Source organism: Kluyveromyces lactis, assembly GCF_000002515.2.
Source record: "Kluyveromyces lactis strain NRRL Y-1140 chromosome E complete sequence".
Taxonomy (NCBI): domain Eukaryota; kingdom Fungi; phylum Ascomycota; class Saccharomycetes; order Saccharomycetales; family Saccharomycetaceae; genus Kluyveromyces; species Kluyveromyces lactis.
Window position 1 is genome coordinate 630,910 of NC_006041.1, and position 20,052 is coordinate 650,961.

At 38.0% G+C, this 20,052-nt stretch overlaps 8 protein-coding genes across 8 annotated transcripts; 4 read left to right on the top strand and 4 right to left on the bottom strand.

Annotated features, from left to right (window-relative positions):
- Positions 1 to 244: 244 nt before the first annotated feature.
- On the bottom strand, positions 245 to 8,530 carry TEL1 (DNA-binding protein kinase TEL1; the record flags this gene model as incomplete). The annotated part of the gene is made up of 1 exon (XM_454263.1): positions 245 to 8,530. One exon carries the CDS (start codon positions 8,528 to 8,530, stop codon positions 245 to 247), a length of 8,286 nt encoding a protein of 2,761 aa, XP_454263.1.
- Positions 8,531 to 8,839: 309 nt separating this feature from the next.
- On the bottom strand, positions 8,840 to 9,762 carry KLLA0_E06997g (60S ribosomal protein uL14; the record flags this gene model as incomplete). The annotated part of the gene is made up of 2 exons (XM_454264.1): positions 8,840 to 9,211; positions 9,721 to 9,762. 2 exons carry the CDS (start codon positions 9,760 to 9,762, stop codon positions 8,840 to 8,842), a joined length of 414 nt encoding a protein of 137 aa, XP_454264.1.
- A 719-nt stretch (positions 9,763 to 10,481) lies between these two features.
- On the top strand, positions 10,482 to 11,321 carry SLX8 (SUMO-targeted ubiquitin ligase complex subunit SLX8; the record flags this gene model as incomplete). The annotated part of the gene is made up of 1 exon (XM_454265.1): positions 10,482 to 11,321. One exon carries the CDS (start codon positions 10,482 to 10,484, stop codon positions 11,319 to 11,321), a length of 840 nt encoding a protein of 279 aa, XP_454265.1.
- Positions 11,322 to 11,589: 268 nt separating this feature from the next.
- On the top strand, positions 11,590 to 12,165 carry SPR6 (Spr6p; the record flags this gene model as incomplete). The annotated part of the gene is made up of 1 exon (XM_454266.1): positions 11,590 to 12,165. The coding sequence occupies one exon, from the start codon at positions 11,590 to 11,592 to the stop codon at positions 12,163 to 12,165; it is 576 nt and encodes a 191-aa protein (XP_454266.1).
- An 813-nt stretch (positions 12,166 to 12,978) lies between these two features.
- BSC6 (Bsc6p) lies at positions 12,979 to 14,460 on the top strand (the record flags this gene model as incomplete). Its single annotated transcript, XM_454267.1, has 1 exon — positions 12,979 to 14,460. The coding sequence occupies one exon, from the start codon at positions 12,979 to 12,981 to the stop codon at positions 14,458 to 14,460; it is 1,482 nt and encodes a 493-aa protein (XP_454267.1).
- Positions 14,461 to 14,856: 396 nt separating this feature from the next.
- Positions 14,857 to 16,215, top strand: PFS2 (cleavage polyadenylation factor subunit PFS2; the record flags this gene model as incomplete). Its single annotated transcript, XM_454268.1, has 1 exon — positions 14,857 to 16,215. One exon carries the CDS (start codon positions 14,857 to 14,859, stop codon positions 16,213 to 16,215), a length of 1,359 nt encoding a protein of 452 aa, XP_454268.1.
- A 392-nt stretch (positions 16,216 to 16,607) lies between these two features.
- On the bottom strand, positions 16,608 to 17,975 carry PFK27 (6-phosphofructo-2-kinase; the record flags this gene model as incomplete). The annotated part of the gene is made up of 1 exon (XM_454269.1): positions 16,608 to 17,975. One exon carries the CDS (start codon positions 17,973 to 17,975, stop codon positions 16,608 to 16,610), a length of 1,368 nt encoding a protein of 455 aa, XP_454269.1.
- Positions 17,976 to 19,346: 1,371 nt separating this feature from the next.
- On the bottom strand, positions 19,347 to 19,988 carry MED7 (mediator complex subunit MED7; the record flags this gene model as incomplete). Its single annotated transcript, XM_454270.1, has 1 exon — positions 19,347 to 19,988. One exon carries the CDS (start codon positions 19,986 to 19,988, stop codon positions 19,347 to 19,349), a length of 642 nt encoding a protein of 213 aa, XP_454270.1.
- Between the last annotated feature and the right edge of the window lie 64 nt (positions 19,989 to 20,052).

A 20,052-nucleotide genomic window follows, 5' to 3' on the forward strand; every position in this document is an offset into this window, starting at 1 on the left:
TATATTATATTATTTCCACAGTTTGCAATAACAACCGGCTTATCAACCTTATTCGCGAAAAATTCAAGTGCTTTTATCAACACAGTTACTGAATTCTTCATTAACACGCAAATACTTGCTTCGAATGAATCATGCTATTTAATGAATATGCTATTATTTATAATTATACTGCTTGCAAATCGCTTCAGGTGCTGGTAGTATAATAAAGTCTTCATCTCGAGTAAGAACTTCAAACACATCAATCTTAATAAAATGGGGACCATCCCATGTAAATTGTCGCTAAATTTTGTTTGTCAGTAGCACTGGACAAAAGCTCCTGAACAATTGCTTCAACGCTCAAACCGTCTCCATATAACTTACTTTCAACTCCCTTTAGTGCTCTTATGGATTCATCATTATTATTATCTTCTTCTAAAAGCTCGCTGAAATCTGCATCGGAAACACTAATTTCCTCCTCATCATAATCACCAGTAAACTTTGCTTGCAATCTTTGCTTCTTCAAGGGAGTCATCTTCCATGAATATAATGGGTCCCATTTCAGAACATTTAGAACACATAATAATCGCTCTTTCTCGTCTTGTAACACCTTAAATACTCTTTCGCAGTTATTTCTAAACAAACCTTCGATACCTGCTACGCCAAATCCGTCTACAATATCCCTTGTTAGTCTAAAGGGAACCAGTTCCGGTATTGGCAATAGCTTTCCCTGATCAAATGCCACTCCAAGATCAATATGAATGGGTTCACCGGTTTTTATATCAATCAAAATATTATTAAGATGCCTGTCTCCCAAGCCTAACAGATATCCGACAATCGATGATGTTACCACGCTCTTAGTATATCTGTTCCTACTTTCATACCAATCATGTGCATGCACGAAAGATTGAAAGAAGAAGCGTCTTAACTGAGGCTTAATTTTCTCCGTAATTCGACTGAATGTAAGTACTCTTTCCTCAACACTGTGATTCTGAGCGGCTTTCATCGTTTTTCTAGCTTTATCGAAACTGATTTCATCGTTACAATGCAAATTCAATAAAATATCATGCAAAGACATGGAATTTGCAACAAACTCAATCAACCCCGCGCGTGGACCAAGGGGGATTACCTCATAGGTTCTAACGCTTAAATTTTGCTTTCTAGTTGTCTTATTAGCCTTTAGTATCTTGTTCACTTGTTTGAAAACCTGTTCCATAATTGCATCCTGTCTGAGGTCATCATTGCTACCTTTTAAAAGAACACGATGTCTGGTCCCGTCTGATACTGTAAAAGTTGCAATTTTTGGAAGTGACAGACCAGATGAAGAAATGAGTACTTTGGGATCAATACTTGAAATATAGCTGCGTCCCTCACGGCGTCCATCCTGTGAGCATGTGATTTTGACTGGCAGTGTAGGCAGAGGTAAATGTACTTTCGGTAAGGTTTCTAACCAGTACTTTCCAATATTTAGTGTGTCCAGTTGTAAAAACTTCATTTTAGGAGGAATTTTATGACAAGCTAAAGCAACAGACATGGAACAAAACGCTTGAACAGGACGAGTAAATTGTGAACCATATCGGCCACTATCGTACATGTCCAGAGCAGCAATTATTTTATTAACCACTTCAACCCTTGATTTGGTTACTGGGTCAATTACTTTGGACTCCGAATCTTGAAGGCTCATCGAGATCAACGGATAAAGAGTTTCGTACGGCAACTTATATAGCATTCGTTTCAGTGTTAACTGTAAGGTGTCTTGAAATGGTGAAACTGAATCAGCCAGTTTAGAAGCCATTTGACTCACCCAAGGTAAGAACTTAAAGCTTGGAACTGTACCAATTTCCTTTTGTAGTTTAGAATTTATAATGTCATCAGTAGAATACGAAAACCATAGGCTGCAAAATTTATCGACGACTTCAGCATCTCTAGAGTTAGAGTGTACCAAAGTCGTTAGAAAGAAGTGCAGGGCCTGAGATACAAACGCGATTCTTGAAGAGGATATTTTGTTGTATCTATCTTTGTCATGATGGTTTTGCAAAGATAATCTATTATGGTGTCTTTTGGCCTCTTTACGTTCCGCATCACGCAGTTTAGGGTTTTTGTAAATGCTGGAAATTTCTTGGAGCTGGTTGCTTGCCTTTGCAATTTTTTGCTTCAAGTATAGAAGTTCCCCTTCATCTACCTTCTGACTTTGTTTATAGCAAAACTCAGCATATGTATAACATATAGAAGACCGGAGGTTGGGTTCATTAATGTTCAAGACGTCACGTTCATAATATAAAATGTGATCATTAAAAATGACATCAGGACTCCTGTGCCTAGAAAAGGATGACCATTCTACTAATTGGCTATCAACAACAGCATCCGGCATCAGAATATCCTGAACATCTGCAAGACTTACATTCTCGACATTCACCGCAGTAAGATTTGTTTGGAGTAAATCTTCTAACATATTGATTGCCATTGCAGATTCTTTGTTCGCCCAAAGCATCCTGGCAGATTCAACGGTTGATATTCTTTTGCAGAACAATGTAATTGTGTCAGAGGGACCAATTGCTGGATTATTTGTAATATCGTCGACAGCTGCTTCGAGAGTCATTACAATATTAATCAAATCTTGAAATCTTCCTTGATCTCTACAAAATGTAGAGGCATGAACCAGATTTAAGATTTTTGCCAGCTGAAGAGTGAAATTAGATCCTGGAGCATGTTCGATGACAGAGGTATTATTAATTTTTGACTCGATGAAAAAATGCCTACTCCAATGTAAAATATCGAAAACGTTTTCGGGAAGATAGTCTGCATTAAGGGTGTCATGGACACGTAAATTGTTCAATGTTGTAAGAGTATTCATATCTGCGGATCCCAATTTTTTTAATGAAACGAGTAGACCTAAGGATTCCATAGTTTCGAGGTTTAGTTGAGAATTCTTAAGTAAAGATCCACCGTCCATCACCTTTAAAATGTGATCATCAAATGAAAAAAAATCAGGGATTTCTTTTACATCCTTAAGAATGCTGAATGCAGACTTGGCAAATGAATCTCTTGCTTCTGGAATTGGCAAATCCCATTTATTTAGTTTCAGAGCCCATGAATATTGATTTGCAGAAAGCAGTGGATTTTCGAAGTTACTATCTAGCATCGTTGCCAAACCTGTAAAGCCATTCGATGATGTGACTGAAGCAAACTCATGCAAGCATGAGGAGTCCTTATTTCTTAGCCCCTCTTCAAACCGACCATTACTCAATGCAAAATTGGTGTATGAATTAAATTTTGTTTTAGAAATCAAGGTCAGAGAAGATGCTAGTGAAGATGATAATGGAAGTCCATAAAAGAGATCCTTTTCGTCAATTTTGGAATATATTTGATACAGTAATTCATAATCCAACATTTTTCCAGTGCAGTATTCTCCATAAAATTCTTCATATATCATGAGGGACCAAATCTCTGATCCGAGAGAGAGCATAATGGGTATCACAGGCTGGAGTTTAATTTTGTCATAAACATAAAGTGCATTTTGTACACCGTTCAATGCCATTCCTCTAATAATAGAGAATACTTTCGTGATAACTTCCATTTTCAACGTACGATCCTCTGTCTTAAAAATTTCATCTGCTCTATTCAAGATATCGGAGAGGAAAGAGCTGCGTTGCTTAGGGAAACTTACAAGCAGTATTTTAATTAGCTGTGATATGATAGCCGAATGAAGGAACGCAGTATTATCACACAGCAACGCTAAAATTCTGAAAGAAGGGAATTTTTCAACAATCACAAGTAAGATATTGCATATAAAGGCGGAAATCCACTTTTGATAGTGACAAGATCTGTCAGTGAAAGTCAGGGTTAAGAAGGTTTCACCCAGTTTAATATTGAGCATACCATGACAGTTCTCAAATTTTTCCCAGCTTATATCAGTTAAGTTTTTTAAATTCACCAAGGAAGAGTAACTGTCAGAACTGATTTCTGCTAGGACAGATTCATCCTGTAAGATAATCGACTGGATATGATCAAGCAGAAAACGCAGGCTTATATCGTCTGCTTTCTGATATTGTACCCATAAAATTTGCAGTAGACCAGATATACCAGATTCCAAGTCAAGTGTGGAACAATGATGTGGAATTATGTGATCGTAAGGCCTTGTATAAACAATTTCACCTAGAATATTTCCAAGCCACCTTCTGAATTTATCGGAAACTCTTGCATTATCTCGCGGTATAGATATCAAATTCTGAATAGTAGTGGGAGAGATTAAATTTGCGTCGAACGACCCATCATAATCAAAATTATCAAATAGGTCAGATAAAAGAGAGACCGAAGTTCGGTCGACTTCCTGGAATTTGAAGACTTGTGCAATATCATTCCATCCGAAAGAGTTTGTTTCTAGGGTTAATAACGCATAACAGGTAGCATACAGCTGTTTGCCATCAGAAACACAAAAGTTGAACAGAACTGGATTCACTTTAGGGAATAACGTTTTTTTGACATTTGAATCAGTTACAGTAAAGCAGAATCTCATGAGTTCTGTCAATGATCGGGCAACATCCATTTTATTGTTCGCGGAAAACTCAAGTAAATCCAATATGAAACCATACACTTCTGAAAAAATGTCGGCGTTGAATAAAAACTTCGATAGTTCCAACAGGAAAAAATCGATATCTTTGAACAAAGTTAGCTTATGCTCAAAAAATAATACTAATAATTTTATTTGCCTTAACACACGAATTTTTTGATCAATTAGTACGCAGTTTTGTAAATCCATAACAAGTCTTTGTATCACATATTCAAAGCTTCTTCCATCATCAATATCAGTAAAAACATTCTTTTTCAACACTTTATAGACAATTGGAAAGGCAATTGCAACATTATCATTCAGCTGCATACAGTTCGATGAATTATAATGCAGCATGTTTGTGAATCGGCTCGAATTGAAAATTTTACACCAAAAGGTCAACGAAGTAGCAAGGTTGGAGAGATCTGATAACTTGATAAAGTAGTAAATGACGTCATCCAAATTAATAGTGAGAACGTTTGGGAATTTTCGGCCTAACAGGTCCGCGGCTATATCAAAGATGAGGTCTTTCACGCCTGAATCAACATATGATAAGGCAATAGTAGGAGCTATGTATTTAGTAAGAAGCGCCTCTTGTTTCAAGTTCAGTAATTTCTTTAGATGGTCTATAATGTAATAGTAGGTTGATGATTTTGCGAAGAAAAAACTCGTTAGCTCCATTTGATATCTGATACAAAACTCGTCAAACTCAAACTCAAAAAGTTCCACTTTCCATATGCTCGGTTCATATATCTTGGATTTGGCAGACTTTGTAAACCACTGGTCTATAATAAAATATCTGCATTGATGAAAGAGATCTTGTTTAGAACAAAGGCCATAAAAAGTTGAGATCGTATCCAAACTTTTTTCAACATATAAGAGAAGATGAGAGAAGTTTGTGTTATCTAACAGATGTAAGATAGAGTTGAGCAAATAAAACTCATTGATAAGGGATAATTTCGTACATGTCAACGAAAAAAATGCAGCAGTTTCAACCGACTCTTGAGGAGGATTGAATCTCTGAAGTAGTTCTTTGAATAATATACGTTGATTAGTAACACCAACCCTTTTGACATAGGTTCCGAGCAGAGATACTACCCTGTTCGTCAAGTATTTCGGCAACCTAGTAATGCAACCACTGAGTATCTTGAACACTCTTTGTTTGCCTCCAGATATGGAACTATTGGAGAGGTTGTACTTTTCCAATAAAAGAGTCATAAAACGAGCGAGCTCATATAAAGCTTCCACACCGCTGAACGATGATTCGTCATATTGTGTCACAATCCAATCAAAAATGTCATTGCAGTCGGCAGTCAGAACTTGACTTCGATCTTCCATAACCCAGTATTTTGATATTCCTTCAAGATATCTTGTCAGTAATTTCATTGAGGTCGAAGATGTGTCAAAGCTTGGAGCTAATAGTGAGGAACCCAAGAATTGAGTTAGTCTTTCAAGGCTGGCAGTTGGAATTTCATTTTCATTGTTTTCCAGATATGTAATCAAATTCGGCAATGTTCTGTTCAGCATTGGCAATGATAACTTTTTCGAATAAAGAATAAATGATGATAAAGGATCAAATGCTTTTGATACTGAATGTACTTGTAGTGCGAACTCAAAACCTATTTCTATCATTTCGGAAATAGGGATGCTTCCTGCTTCAGGCTTTGCATGGTGACTTAAAAATTCATCCTGATGTGAAGTCTGCTGAGTATGTTCTGCAAGCCTCTGCATAAAGGTTGATAAAACTTTCTCTGTTGGTAAAATATCCATAATGATGTGTCGAAGTAAAGAATCTTTGAGTGAAATCATGCCTTCCATTACCGAGAAAATCTGAGCGTTCTGACCAAAATCGATAACCGAGGATGATAAAAGGAATATCTCTTTAAATCTTGACAAGTAGTCGGTGTAGTTTCTTTGGCCAACGAGACTTTCGATGGTACGGAGCACCTGGATTGCCCTATCAATGAAAGTAGCTGAAATTGCACTTTCATCAATTAAATCAAAAAGTTTGTACATGAACCTCACACGTTCGGCTTCTTCGCAGAAAACAGGAGCAAACTTTTGCTTTCGCAGTTCAATCGTTCTAATTGTTAAGGAGAAGCCAGTTATACTTGCCCTTTCCTCAGACAAACCCATCCATGTGTCATGAAATAAAGATGGCCTACTATATTCGAAAGTGGGGAAAGTAGTATGCGTGCAGCCGCATAACCAGGATGCAAATACGTAAAAGTGCGTTTCCGACACAACCAGAGTAAAAAGCTGATCCCACCTAGCGTATAGCCAAGAAAAAACGTACGTAATCGGACTTTTAACGGTCTGAAAGGTTTTTGCATAATAGTGAAGATGCATCCAAAATTTGAAAGATTCATTACAAACTAATGCAGGGCCATTTACATCAGATAACAAATACAGATCTGACATTTGCTGTAGCACACTCTTGTCTTTAATTGGTTCTAACTGAAATTCAATTAATTTGTAGAGTAAACTACAAGCAGTTTTGCACCCGTTACTTGTTTTCAAAAGGGGTACACACATCTTAAACAGTCGTATTTCCTCTTCCGGACTGAATGAATTTTTGCTCTGAGAGCACATCGGAATGAAACAACTGAGACATAATAACATGAATCTAACATCTTGGGAGCACCGAAACAATTCCTCTTTCAAATGAGACAACTCAATGTTACTACAGTCAAAAATTGAAAGATAAAGCAATCCAATATGCAAACCGGTTGTCTTGATTTTGATAGAATCACTATCAATGCAATTACAAAGGAAATCGTCGTATGTCAATGAATCCTTTAACATATGGGCGAATGTATCCTTTACTTTTCTTCTCTTAAAAAGTAGTGAACCTCCGGCTAAAGAACTCTCTTTATATTCTAGGAATTGGTAATTAGCTTTCAGCATCATTGTCAGAGACAGAGCATAAAGCCATATATCTTCTAGACAATTCTTTTCATTCTGGCAAATATCAGAAAAGCTATACCAATTGAATTTTGAAGATGCAGGACCATCTATGAAGGTAACACAGTCTAGTGTGAACTTTGTATGATCGTATTGTTTCAACGAATGAATCAAATAGTCTTGAAGCGCAGGGAGCAATTTCTCTTTGTTAACATATGACTGATCCTTGTCCTCGCCTACAATTATCGGAGTTTTATTGTACAGCACTTCTGATATCATCAAATTGAATCTCGCGATCTCCCCTATATTATTTTCATTGGTTAATTTAATTCTTAGTAGATGCTTAATTGTGTAATAGCTAAGATTTATCACGTCCTGAAATCTTATCAGATGTAGTCTTAATATAGCTGAATTGACCAATGTTAGTATGGTTCTTGTATTAGTGTTTTCCTTTGTTATCAAAGTAAGATATTTGATTGTCATTCTTACGACAGGAGTAGCAATGTCCTCAATTCCTATTGTGTCGATTTGAAAGAGCTCTAGTAATGTTTGGAGAAGGTTCGCTATTATTTTATCATTATATGAAACATCAAGATGGTATGTTACTGCATCGCTGATATCATGGGAAAGTGAAATCCATTGGTGCAATTCAAAATTGCATTGAAAAACAGGGGAACCACATAGAGCCACAAGAGAGTAAGTTAGGTGATCTGCCACGGATGTGATCAGTGATCTTGAACGTGGTCTAGTCATCAATTCAAATAACGTCATAGATAACAGTTTGATATGTTTAGGTTTGAATCTTTCACAATTTCTTTCCACAAACAACCTTAAAGTGTAAGCGGCAGAGCCCAATCTGTTCTCGTATAGTTCTATCCTAGCATCCTTGCCATTCTCTAATCTGGTTTTTTCATATCTAGTCTTTTCGGACTCTATAATGGTTATAATAGCATCCAATATGGGAGAGAACGCTTTCACGGGAACCTCAGTTGGTGAGGTTTTCAACAGTAAATTTAGATTATCGAGAGAATCATTACGAGTCTTCAATTTTAGAGATGACAGTCCTGTTACGATGACAGACACCTCAAAGCTAAAGCTCATTAGTTATGTAACGAAGACATTTGTTGCAGTTTATCTTCAATATAACGTTCGGTTCTCTCTTTCTATAGACAGACGTTTATCTTTGATATTTCTTTATTTACATTATTTGCATTATTTCATGCAAATGTAAAGTTAGGAAAAACTGTAAATAGACGTGGTAATGAGATATCTCACAGTTAAAACCGTATTGAAATGCAGAAGCTTTGAGAATACCTTTAACTAATACTCCAGATTTATTCGATCTAAATATTGTTTAAATTTACACATATAATGACTATTATTTTTTAAGTAAAGTTGGATAGGGTTAATTTAAACAACAACACCAGAGTTGGAAGCAATTCTTGGCCACAAGTCGGCACATTCCTTACCGACTGGACCAGTAACAGCGGAACCCTTCATTTCACCCTTAGGGTTAGCAATGACACCGGCATTGTCTTCGAAGTACAAGAAGACACCGTCCTTTCTTCTCCAAGCCTTGGATTGTCTGACAACGATAGCTGGCATAACCTTCTTTCTCAATTCAGGCTTACCCTTCTTGACAGTAGCCATAACCATATCACCTAGAGATGCAGCTGGCAATCTGTTCAATCTTGAACCAGAACCCTTGACGGCCATGATGTACAAGTTTCTAGCACCAGAATTGTCAGCACAATTCATAATGGCACCAGTTGGTAGACCTAACTGTTAAAATAAAATTGACAACACCCATTCCTTAAGAATGAATGTATTCATAAAATTTGTTAGTAAAATAGTTCATATATTTGAATTCAAACTGCGAGGGACATCACATCGAGACTAGTCATCAAGTTCTTTTGCACCTCATAATATCAATTATTTGGTAACACAGTTGATTCATGAAAATAAAAGCACTTAAACCTGATAGTGTTGAAAGTTGAAAGTTTCAGGATCATTTAGCTAAACGTCGTTGATGGTATAGTTGCATGTTCAGTATATCGCGAGTCGGTTTTTTTCTTCATTTTCTTGGGGTTACATATTCCCATTCAGTTTTGACTATTCTTCACTCGAGTTGGATGGGTCACATATTTTCAAGACTCTATTCTAACACCCGACCTAATCTGTCTCTCATGACGTTTTATTCGTGTTATGATTCGCTAATCTCTCTGGTATCCCGCCTATCTGCTTCGCTTTTGAGTTTGCTTATTCGTTCAAATAAAACGTTTCTAACATACAGAAATTCTGAATTTAGTACCTTGAGCACCGTTACCTGACATCTTTGTTGTTTATTGGTGTGGATTGGTTAATGAGTTAGAATCTGAAATAAAGCAGAACGTACACAAATCAAGCCTTTGTTAATAACTATCTTACTCCATCGAATTCAACCAATGGCTTGAAAATTATCAAAACCTGTAATCTGATATTCTCACCAGTCCATAATGACAAACTCAAGGAGCTTTCAATTCTGGATAGCTCTGTACTGTGTTTCTGTGGGAGCAAAAAAATAAGCCCAATGCTGCCTAAAACGGCAATCGTGTTAGTATTTTTAAAAGAAATAGGAATACAATGTGCGTGGGGAGGTGTATGGGTTCGTTGCCATATGGTGTACTGGTGTATGGGTCCGAATGAAAAAGGAAAGAGTTAGGACAGTCACACCTATGGTTTCCCTCTGTGTTCAATATAAGCAATCAAGAACCAAAATATTCCATTGAGGTTAGAGACATTTGGAATCATACACATCAAAAATTCAGCTACCAAAGACTTAAAATCATTAGACGAATGATCCAACGGGTTTCTGAAGTATAGAAAATTCTATCATACTATAAATTTGGCCATATCTCACTACCACTGGTATACTCAGTGCCTTTTTTTTTAAGTTTAAATCCATACTTCTGATACTTTTTTACTCTTTACCTGAAGAGAGTCATCGGCGTATTAATAAGGGTAGTTAATGTCCAGACTGTATTAAGTGTTCTTACAAATAAATCAACTTGGAATGGTGAATGAAGATGACAGTCTTCGGGTAGTTAGTTCTTCTGATACTACGGATCAGTTACAGCTGGTACCTGGTCTTTCTATGGGACAGAGCACTGTCCGCACTGGTGAGGATGAGGATGAACGAATAGTTACAGGGCGCAGGCGCCACGAATTGCAAGAGTCCGAAACTGATATCGAAGAAGAAGAAGAAGAACTACGAAGGAAGTCGAGACGAATAAGTCGGACGTCCATCGTAAGTATTGATGATGCAGACATACTTTCAGAAACACAACATGTCACTGAAATAGGCGACACTACAGAGCAGAGCAATCTCGCCACCGCACCGCCCCAAGAGGTATCTGATAATGAAGAGCCTGCAATCATTTCTACTGCAGATTATGGAGTGGCGTACCAAAATGTGCAAGACCAATCAGCAGAAGCACAAGACCAAGAAGAAGAAGAAGAAGAAGAAGAACTGCACGAGGCCGTTGGAGAAGGCGATGACGATGACATCAAAGTACTCACGGAAGAGGAACAGATTAAAGCACAGCAGGTTATTGAGATAGATGATGAAGACGAGACTGAAGGCCACAAGTCTGGTAAGGATATGTCAGAGACACCCTTAGAGACGAAAAAAGCGGCTGATTACGTCTGTCCCATTTGCATGGAACCTCCAGAAGCGGCTTTAGTAACCAAGTGCGGACATGTTTTTTGCACTACATGTCTGTACGGTATGGTGAATAGTTCCAAAGGTAACGGTAGACGGAACGGTTTATGTGCCTTGTGCAGAGAAAACGTCAAACTCCAAGATCTTAGATTAATCGTCATGAGGAAAAACCGGATCCGAAAACCAAACTAATAAATACCTAATGAGACTATACATAGGAGCAATGAATTTACATAATACTGTCGCTGTTGCAATTTTTCAGCCTTTCAACTTTTTAAGCGATGACAGTCACAAAAAAATCATCAGACATAAATGCACTTCAATCAAGGTACCTCTCAATGGCAGTAGAACAATGGAGTGTGTGTATAAAAAAGGAGACAGAACCTTAACAGTATACCCTTTTTTTCCCAAGAAATAACCCTTCGTTATAGCCATATATATATTTATTTATTTATTTATTATGATATTTCGAATTTCACTCCCCATATCTAAAACTCTTATGACTTATAACTATACTGCAACTTCGAACGACTCCAAATGCAGATCAAATGAAAACAAGACTGAGAATCAAATACCTGTCAACACCGAGGAAACTGGACTTAAAACAAAACAGAAACAGCACTACAACCACCTCCAGGAATACGAAAACTACTGTTACAAGAAAAAACCAGCGTCATATTATCTTTGGTCCAAAAGCTACCGAGTACGGCACAAACCATTAAGATTGGATAGGTTCCCAAAAAATGAATTGAAGAAAATCCGCTGCGGTATATTCATTGGACATCAAGACCATCGATGTGCATATTGTCCGTTCCACGGGATTAAACATGGCTACACTTTACAACCAACATTGAATTGCATTTGTCGCTTCAAATCGGTTGCACCAAGTCCATTGAAGCATGATATAACTAAATACATGATTATGAAAAGACATCCAGTCTTTGATAACAAACATGTATACTGGAACACCGGAAGTAAACAGATAGACAGAATTATAAACCACATGTGTATGAACTCAACCAACAAAAGGAATTGAAATAATTAGTAGTAATGGGACATTATACTGCATTTCTTCCAATAAGGCAAGACAAAACAACTAGACAGTATATAATACAGTAGTACGCAGTGCACTGTCGACTGTATATTGACTTATATTTACTTATCATGTTTCTCCTTTCCGTCACTGAAGAAGACACTTAAACCTCTCTTCTATTCTGAATCGTATCATATACCGCCATCTGCTGGAGAAAAGGGGAATATCTAGCAGAATTAGGTAAAAAGTCTTGTAAAAACGGCCAGTACGAAAAACTCTAACTGGAACCGGATTTTCGAAGGTGATTTTCAAAAAACCCTAGAACAAGCAGTTTGAAGGTAAATCTCAATGACAGCCAGATGGCTCCATACTCACGGGGCATAGCTTATTGCAGTCAGGATATGTCTGGTTCCGCGGACAATTAGTCGATGGGAGAAATACCCTTGTGTTCGTACTAAAATGCAGGGTCGCTCGGCCTTTGATGACTTTGCTGACAGTAATTGCCTGTGGTGTTAGGGTTTGGTTTGTTCTTTATAACAGTCATTCGAGTGTTAGAAATCAGTATCTACTGCAATTACGAAGTGTAAGTTGAATTGCTAAAGTTCTACTAACATATTGTTAGCTCTAAGACAAAAACATATGTGTACCCGAAGTGTGGTTAAACGTTTATTTTTGAAGCATATATATATTCATATTCTTGAACGTATACGTATTTTGGTAGATACAAGTCAATGGCCGGTGTTGTGTAGATTGCTGCTAAGAAACAAGAATTAGGCTGCTACAGAAGCTCATCAAGACAAAAGTTCAATTTGTATAATGAAGGGCGAAGATGATTATGCCCAAACGACAAGAAAATCTGTCCAGGTGGAAGATTTTGAGTTAAATGACTTCGATGATAGCACAGCATTCCCTTTGATCAACTCAACTTTACCGAAAGGTGGCGATGATATCCATACAGAGCAAGCTTTTGAAATTGATGAATCCGGTAGTGAGTTGCTGCGCAAGACATGGTACGAAGGCGAAGAAGTTGTGCTATATCCTGCCAATTATGAAAAGGTGTCAGTCGTCCGCCTACAAATCGCGACATGTTTGGTATTATTCGTGATGTTTGGTATGACGGATCAAGTGAATGGATCTTTGATGCCTGTTATTACTAAGTATTACAATGTCACCGAGCTTCAAATGTCGATAGTGTTTTTCCTTCAATTGATGGGCTATGTGTCGGCATCGGTCTTAAATGATATTTTGCATAAAAAATGGGGGTCTCGAGGCGTAATGACAGCATCATGTATACTTGCTGCATTTACCTACTTGGTTCTTGCCCTAAAACCATATTCGCTCTATCTTTATGCGATATGCTTCTTTCCGCTAGGTATGTGTGTTGGGTTTGTTGACTCTACAGGTAATTTCTACTTTGGTAATTTAGAGACTAGAAAGAATGAATGGATGGGTTTGCTTCATGGAATATACGGGTTGGCCGCTGGTGTAACCCCACCATTAGTTACAACCTTCGATCATTATTTGGATTGGTCTTATATCTTTTGGGTCCCTTTGGTGTTTGCTCTTGTGGGGTTGGCACTCTGCATGGGGGCCTTTAAATACGAAACTGCTACCAAATACAGATACATCTGTGTAGGAGTCCCCGATGAATCAGGTGGTATTGAAAATGAGGAAGAGATAAAATGGTACCAGTTATCGAAGTATCCTCCGATGATTTTCTTGTATGCATTTTTCTTATTCTTGTACTTAGGTACAGAAATTGGTGTTGGGACATGGCTATTCACATATTTGTTGAATTATAAGAAAGGTGAGAAGTTCCTTATGTCATTTGTTACTGCGTCATTCTGGTCTGGGATCACTATCGGTAGATTAGGTCTTGGTTTTGTTACAAAAAGGTTCAAAAATGAATACAGGTCAAGCGTTTGGTACGGTTTGACTTGTTCATTGTTTTTTTTCCTATTCGTTATCATCAATCTAATCAATTCCACATCGACATTCTATTTCTTTGTTTTATCGTTGATGATCTTTGGCGCTGGTATCTTCATAGGTCCCTTGTTCCCTAACGCAAGTGTTGTTGCAATCCAAATCCTACCGAAACATCAACAAGTTAGTGGTATTGGTACAGCAATCGCTTTCGGAGGGTGTGGTGGTGCATTAATAACATACTCTTTTGGGTTTGCAAACAAGATTTTTGGGTTCCAATACTATCCATTTCTATGCTTCCTTGGTTCTTTGGCATTCAACATAGTTTGGATGCTCTACCCGAAAATTATCAAAGGACATAGAGAGTACTTATAAATTACTCAAGCTCAACAGATATGAATATCGTGCCGCGCATGGAAATTATTTACTTATATATAATAGGGGAATCGCTCCTACTTCTTAACGGACATATGTATTTTAAATCCATACTACAGAAGTAATTGAATCAGCTTCATTCTTATGCTTAAGGTCTGCTGCACGTGATCTATTTTTTTTTCTTTACTTGAAGCAACTTCAACATCGAGCTGGCATCAAAAACTACCGAAATCAGAATATTACTTGCATTTAATGATATTGAGAGGTAGGAAATGCATAAAACATGTATCAAAAGACACGGCCAACGTTTCACATTACGAAACTTAGGTGAACTACTATTCATACTGTTCTCAGAAATTTCAACACAGCCTGGTCTCAGCTTGAAAAAGACATAGCATGGATCCTAATACCGAGGGCACCACAACTAAAAAGTATACATCGCAAAGACGAACAATTGACATTTCTGCATCTTATGATAGACTATATTTCTTGAAGAAGCATGGCCAGGAGAATTCGTCATATATAGAGGCAGAAACCTCATATAATGCTCATATACTACCGCCAGATGCCTATGGTTTTCATGGGCATGCCATCAATACAGCAACCAAATTTACGCATCTTTCATCAAATAAGGTAAAGCACGTTATTCCGGCTCTTACGTGGACGCCAGAAGGAAGAAGGTTAGTGGTAGCTACATACAATGGAGAGTTTTCATTATGGAGTGGATCCAGTTTCAATTTCGAAAGTATTATGCAGGCTCATGATAGTGCAGTAACCGTGATGACATACTCACATACAGGGGATTGGATGGTTAGTGGTAGCGCTGATGGGGAGCTTAAGATCTGGCAACCAAACTTTAATATGGTTAAAGTCATGGACCAAGCACATATGGAATGTGTAAGGGAAATATCGTTTAGTCCGACCGACCAGAAGTTTGTCAGTTGTTCTGATGATAATGTGTTGAAAATATGGAACTTTAGCAACGGACAACAAGAAAGGGTGCTATCAGGCCATCATTGGGACGTCAAATCATGCGACTGGCATCCGAAGATGGGTTTAATCGTATCAGGATCCAAAGACAATCTTATCAAATTCTGGGATCCGCGTAGTGGTAGCTGCGTATCCACCATGCTTGGTTTTAAACATACTATCATCTCGACGAAATTCCAACCCAAACAGGGAAACTTACTATCTGTAATTTCGAAGGATAAAACATGCAAGGTATATGATATACGACAACAGGCTAAAGAGCTTTTCAGTGTTCGTGATGATGTCGACTACATGACATTACAGTGGCATCCAATCGATGAAACAGTGTTTACCGTTGGATGCTATGATGGATCTATAAAACATTTCGATCTATCCCAGGAAAATCAGCCAAACAAACCTACACACAACATTCCATATGCACATGAAAAATGTGTTACATCATTAGCATATAGTCCAATTGGTCACATCATGGCTAGCGCCTCGAAAGATAGGACTATTCGATTCTGGACGAGATCGAGAGCAGTCGATCCAAACGCCTTTGATGATCCAACATATAACAATGAAAAAGTTAATGCTTGGTACTTCGGTATCAATAATAACATTAATGCTGTCAGAAACAAAACAGAACACGGTGTTGCTTTGCCACCAAGTGAAGACTCCAATAATAATGAAAATGGCGACGGTTCCAGATCAGTTGAACCTGAGCGACCATCTGTCAGTACTTTACCAGGTTTGGGATCAGGATTACCAGGCCTAAGTTTTTAAGACAATTGAAAGTCATGGAAATTATAGCATCAATATTATTTAAGCAGATTAAATGTAAATCTACCTTTTCTTCATCATTAATAAGTAGACTGTATCGATTGAATAAACTAAAATAGAGGTTAACGAGTAAAATACTATACTAAATAGGTAAAAAAAGAATCAGTAGTTGTTGAATATATAAAAGTGTTAAAAAGAACCGAGAAATAAAAACAAAAAAGTGTTAGGAGGTCGTTACAATTCCAGTCGCTTAATCAACTGGCGGTCAAAAGGTCATTAAATTTATAAGATATCATTTCGTCATTAATATTTTTTTTATAATTGGTGTATCAATTGGCAAGGAGCACTGGCATTCAAACTCTAATAAATATAGCCAAATCATATGGTATAAGAGATTACAACGTTTGTAGATAAGTATCATTGATACTTTCGTGCAACGTCATTATATTGGATTTTCGGACATTTTCATCTATGGCATCAGATCTATCACGGGAAGAGGATGGTTGAGGAGAAGTAGGGGACGATGTCCCATACTTCAAAAATTCGTTAGCCTTTTCGATGTATCCGTATCCGTACATTTTAGAATAATTCTCCATGAAATATTCCATTGTATTGATAAGTTCTGCTGTATCGGAACAGTATTGCGAGGGGAAGTAGTACATATTACTATCGTCTGCAGAAAATTGTCCTGCGTTCATGATATGGAAAAAGAATAAACCGAAATTTGGATTGTGAGAACCTTCGTTCACTCTTGCATTTTCTTTGCAATAGTGGTCGAATTCGCTTCTGCTGAATTGAACAAACTGCGAATGATACTGTTGTAATCTTTTTGCGAAATCTTTCACAGCAAATTCGTAAGGCTTATCGTAATAATCCTGATTAAAAGTCTTATTGTGTATGTTGTATTTGATGAAGTTGGGATCAGTGCAGGAGACTTGCAAAAAGATAGGTGTTATATGAATCGCATCAGCACGATCGTCGGCCTCATCTTCATATTCATCTTCATCTATATCATCCCCACGTGCGCGGTTCTTATTGTTGCTTCTTCTTGCATTATGTTTATCGTATTGGGCCTTATTGAAGGATCTAATCTCCTGCAACACGTAATTTCTTCTTTGCAAAGTCGAGTTGGTGGCGTCGAATATAGCCAAATCACATCTATCTTGTTTCAAATCATTCAAAAGCTTAGAAAGGGCTATTCTTGCATATTCCTCTTTCTTATGCGAGTTCTTTGGATTGAAAACGTCCTCCTCCGACTTGTTCAACTCAGGCGCCATGAACGGCGAGACCTGACGGCGGGTGCTCAACTTACGTCTCACGTTACCGGCATTGAAGATAGAGCATCGAAGATGCGCTGTACTACGAGACGAGTGAAGGAAATTGATCAAATGTCTGGATATGGTAGACTTTCCAGTGGCTGGTAAACCGATGAGAATCACGCAAAATTTATGGTTTAAATTCTGCCTCTTGTTCCCAAACTGTATAGTCAACGAACTTCCCTGAGACAAATAAGAATTGTTAGCAGCATGGTTCGCCGACGATGAGCCTTGTAATCCGGCAAAGTACCCATCTGTATGGTTACTCACATCTATCTCTGTTTCTGTATGTGAAATCGTCGGATAAATTGACGATGAGCTTGAGCCATGTAGTGAAAATAAAGAATTCGTGGAAGTATTGGTAGAAACCGTCCTCGAGTTCAAGTGTTTCCTCGACTCTAGACTTCTTAATAACTCGGGCCTTAGATTTTCGTTGGGTCGCGACATCCTTGATTGGTGTGTATGTCTCGTCGAATTGTGCTTGCGAGCTTGCTGTTTGCTTCTGTGCTTCTTCACCTTTCAACTTTTAACGGGTTAATTCTTTACGTGGTCGATCTGAAAAACACTAGAGCTTAAATGTGTATCGAAAACTGGCATAAGTTGATCCGAAACACTCTCAAAAGAAAAGATTCAACAGATATTCTTGAAATCGAAAAGAAAGAAGAAAAAAAAAAGAAGCGAAGATAGCGTAGATTGCAGAGCGAAATGCTAGAGACAGAAAGGGTAGAGAAAACGATAGTATACCCGAATTGTGACGACACGTTGTCAGGTTATGTTTGTCCCTTTGGTTACAAGTAGGAAAGATGCCCCCAGGTAACAGTTCAGTGTGTCAACCCTTGGTTTGTCCCTCACTATATATATTATATAGGTGTAAACTATTCACGCATTGCTATACTAGCCCAAGTCAGGCACCACGCGGTGCGCTCTCCTCCATTACAGGAATTATAGCTTACTTTGGCAATTCAATTCCTGTTAGGCTTTAAAAAAGAGAGCATGTTGCCGAAAAGAAGGCTGACATATTGACAATAAAATGGATCAGTCCTGGGATCTGTCACGTTTATTACGGTAAACTAACCCAGCTGCCCGTTACAGCTCCGATTTAATCGGTGTAACGGTTTCCTCTCGAGGAAACCGGTGTGAGAGAGGTACTGACGACAGTTTCGCGCGCTATTCTGTTGTGTGTCTTTCGGATAATCTGCCTGGCGGTTTTTTCTATTTGCCCTCTGCCCGCCGTTCCCCTCTTCTGTCTCTCTTTGGTCTCTTTTTCATGCCTGGTCATTTGTTCTCCTCTTTGCCCGTTTAGGCCCTACACTCTCTGCACGAGTTATTCCGATCGCTAATTCTTTTTTTGGGTCTTTTTTATAATGCGTAGTGTGGTGTAAGGGAATTGTAGGATTTCTTCCTGTGGAATTAGTTTCTCCGATCCGCCATACCTGAAATCGAAGAGAAATCGGCAATTCTACCCCATTCTGGGAAGACAAAAGAAAAAGGACTTCGCGAGTCATGTAGAGCACGTGACTTGTATTTTAAACTTACTAGGTCTTCGTTACATAATCAGCGTCAGAGAGTTGGTATTAGGACTTTTAGAAATAATGAGCATTAGCTTCGTCCGACATCTTGCTATTAAATTTGTCTTCCCCCTTTGCTTGCATTGGGAGAAAGTTTGCTGATTTTCTTATTCTGTATACCTTATTCGGCGGCTAAATTTCGAATTAAATCTCTCAAGCAGCCGAACTTATGAAAGTTTAATTAAACATCTTGATACCAAAGTCTTCGTTTTTAGAGATCGCCTTAACAACTGGTATGCTGGGATATATATCACAGTTGAGCCAGCTTGGATTCCACTTCATCACAGACTTTATTGATGTGTTCCATTTCCTTGCGTTTATGTTCCAATTGTTCTTCAAATAACATGATTAGCGATTCACGACTTTGGTGCGGTCTATATTCGTTAAGAAGATGGTGAATATTGATGGCTATCACCCTTATCTCGTCAAGTTTTTTCTCATATCTACTTGAATCCACTCCCAATATTCCTATAAGCTCTAGGAAATTTAGTAATAGTGATTTCATTAGTTTTTTCGACTCTTGGATCTTGTTCTCGTAATTTGTCCCACTTTGCGAATCTTGAGGACTAGGTTCAACTTCTGTTGTGGTCCCGTTTTCCAATTCCGTGACAGATTCCCGTTTCCTATATAATTGTTCAATTCCCATCTGTGATAACTCCGGTAGTTCATCCTTAATTTTCCATACATTACCAAATGCTCTGTATGAACCATCCCTGGGTAGTTCTGGCTTCACAAAATATTTCAACTGCTCCCTCTGTTTTGTTGTACATTTCGCTAGTTTTTCTTCATCTTTGCCACATTCTCTAAATAGTTTTGAGTTCTCTTCGGTGAAAAATTGAATGAACGGTGGTGGTGGAGGATACAATGATGATACTTCGTTCTTGTCACTCATGGTCCTTTATATTTTAGCTTCTGACTGGCAGTATTGTCTCTCACTTTCACAATCACTTTCAAAA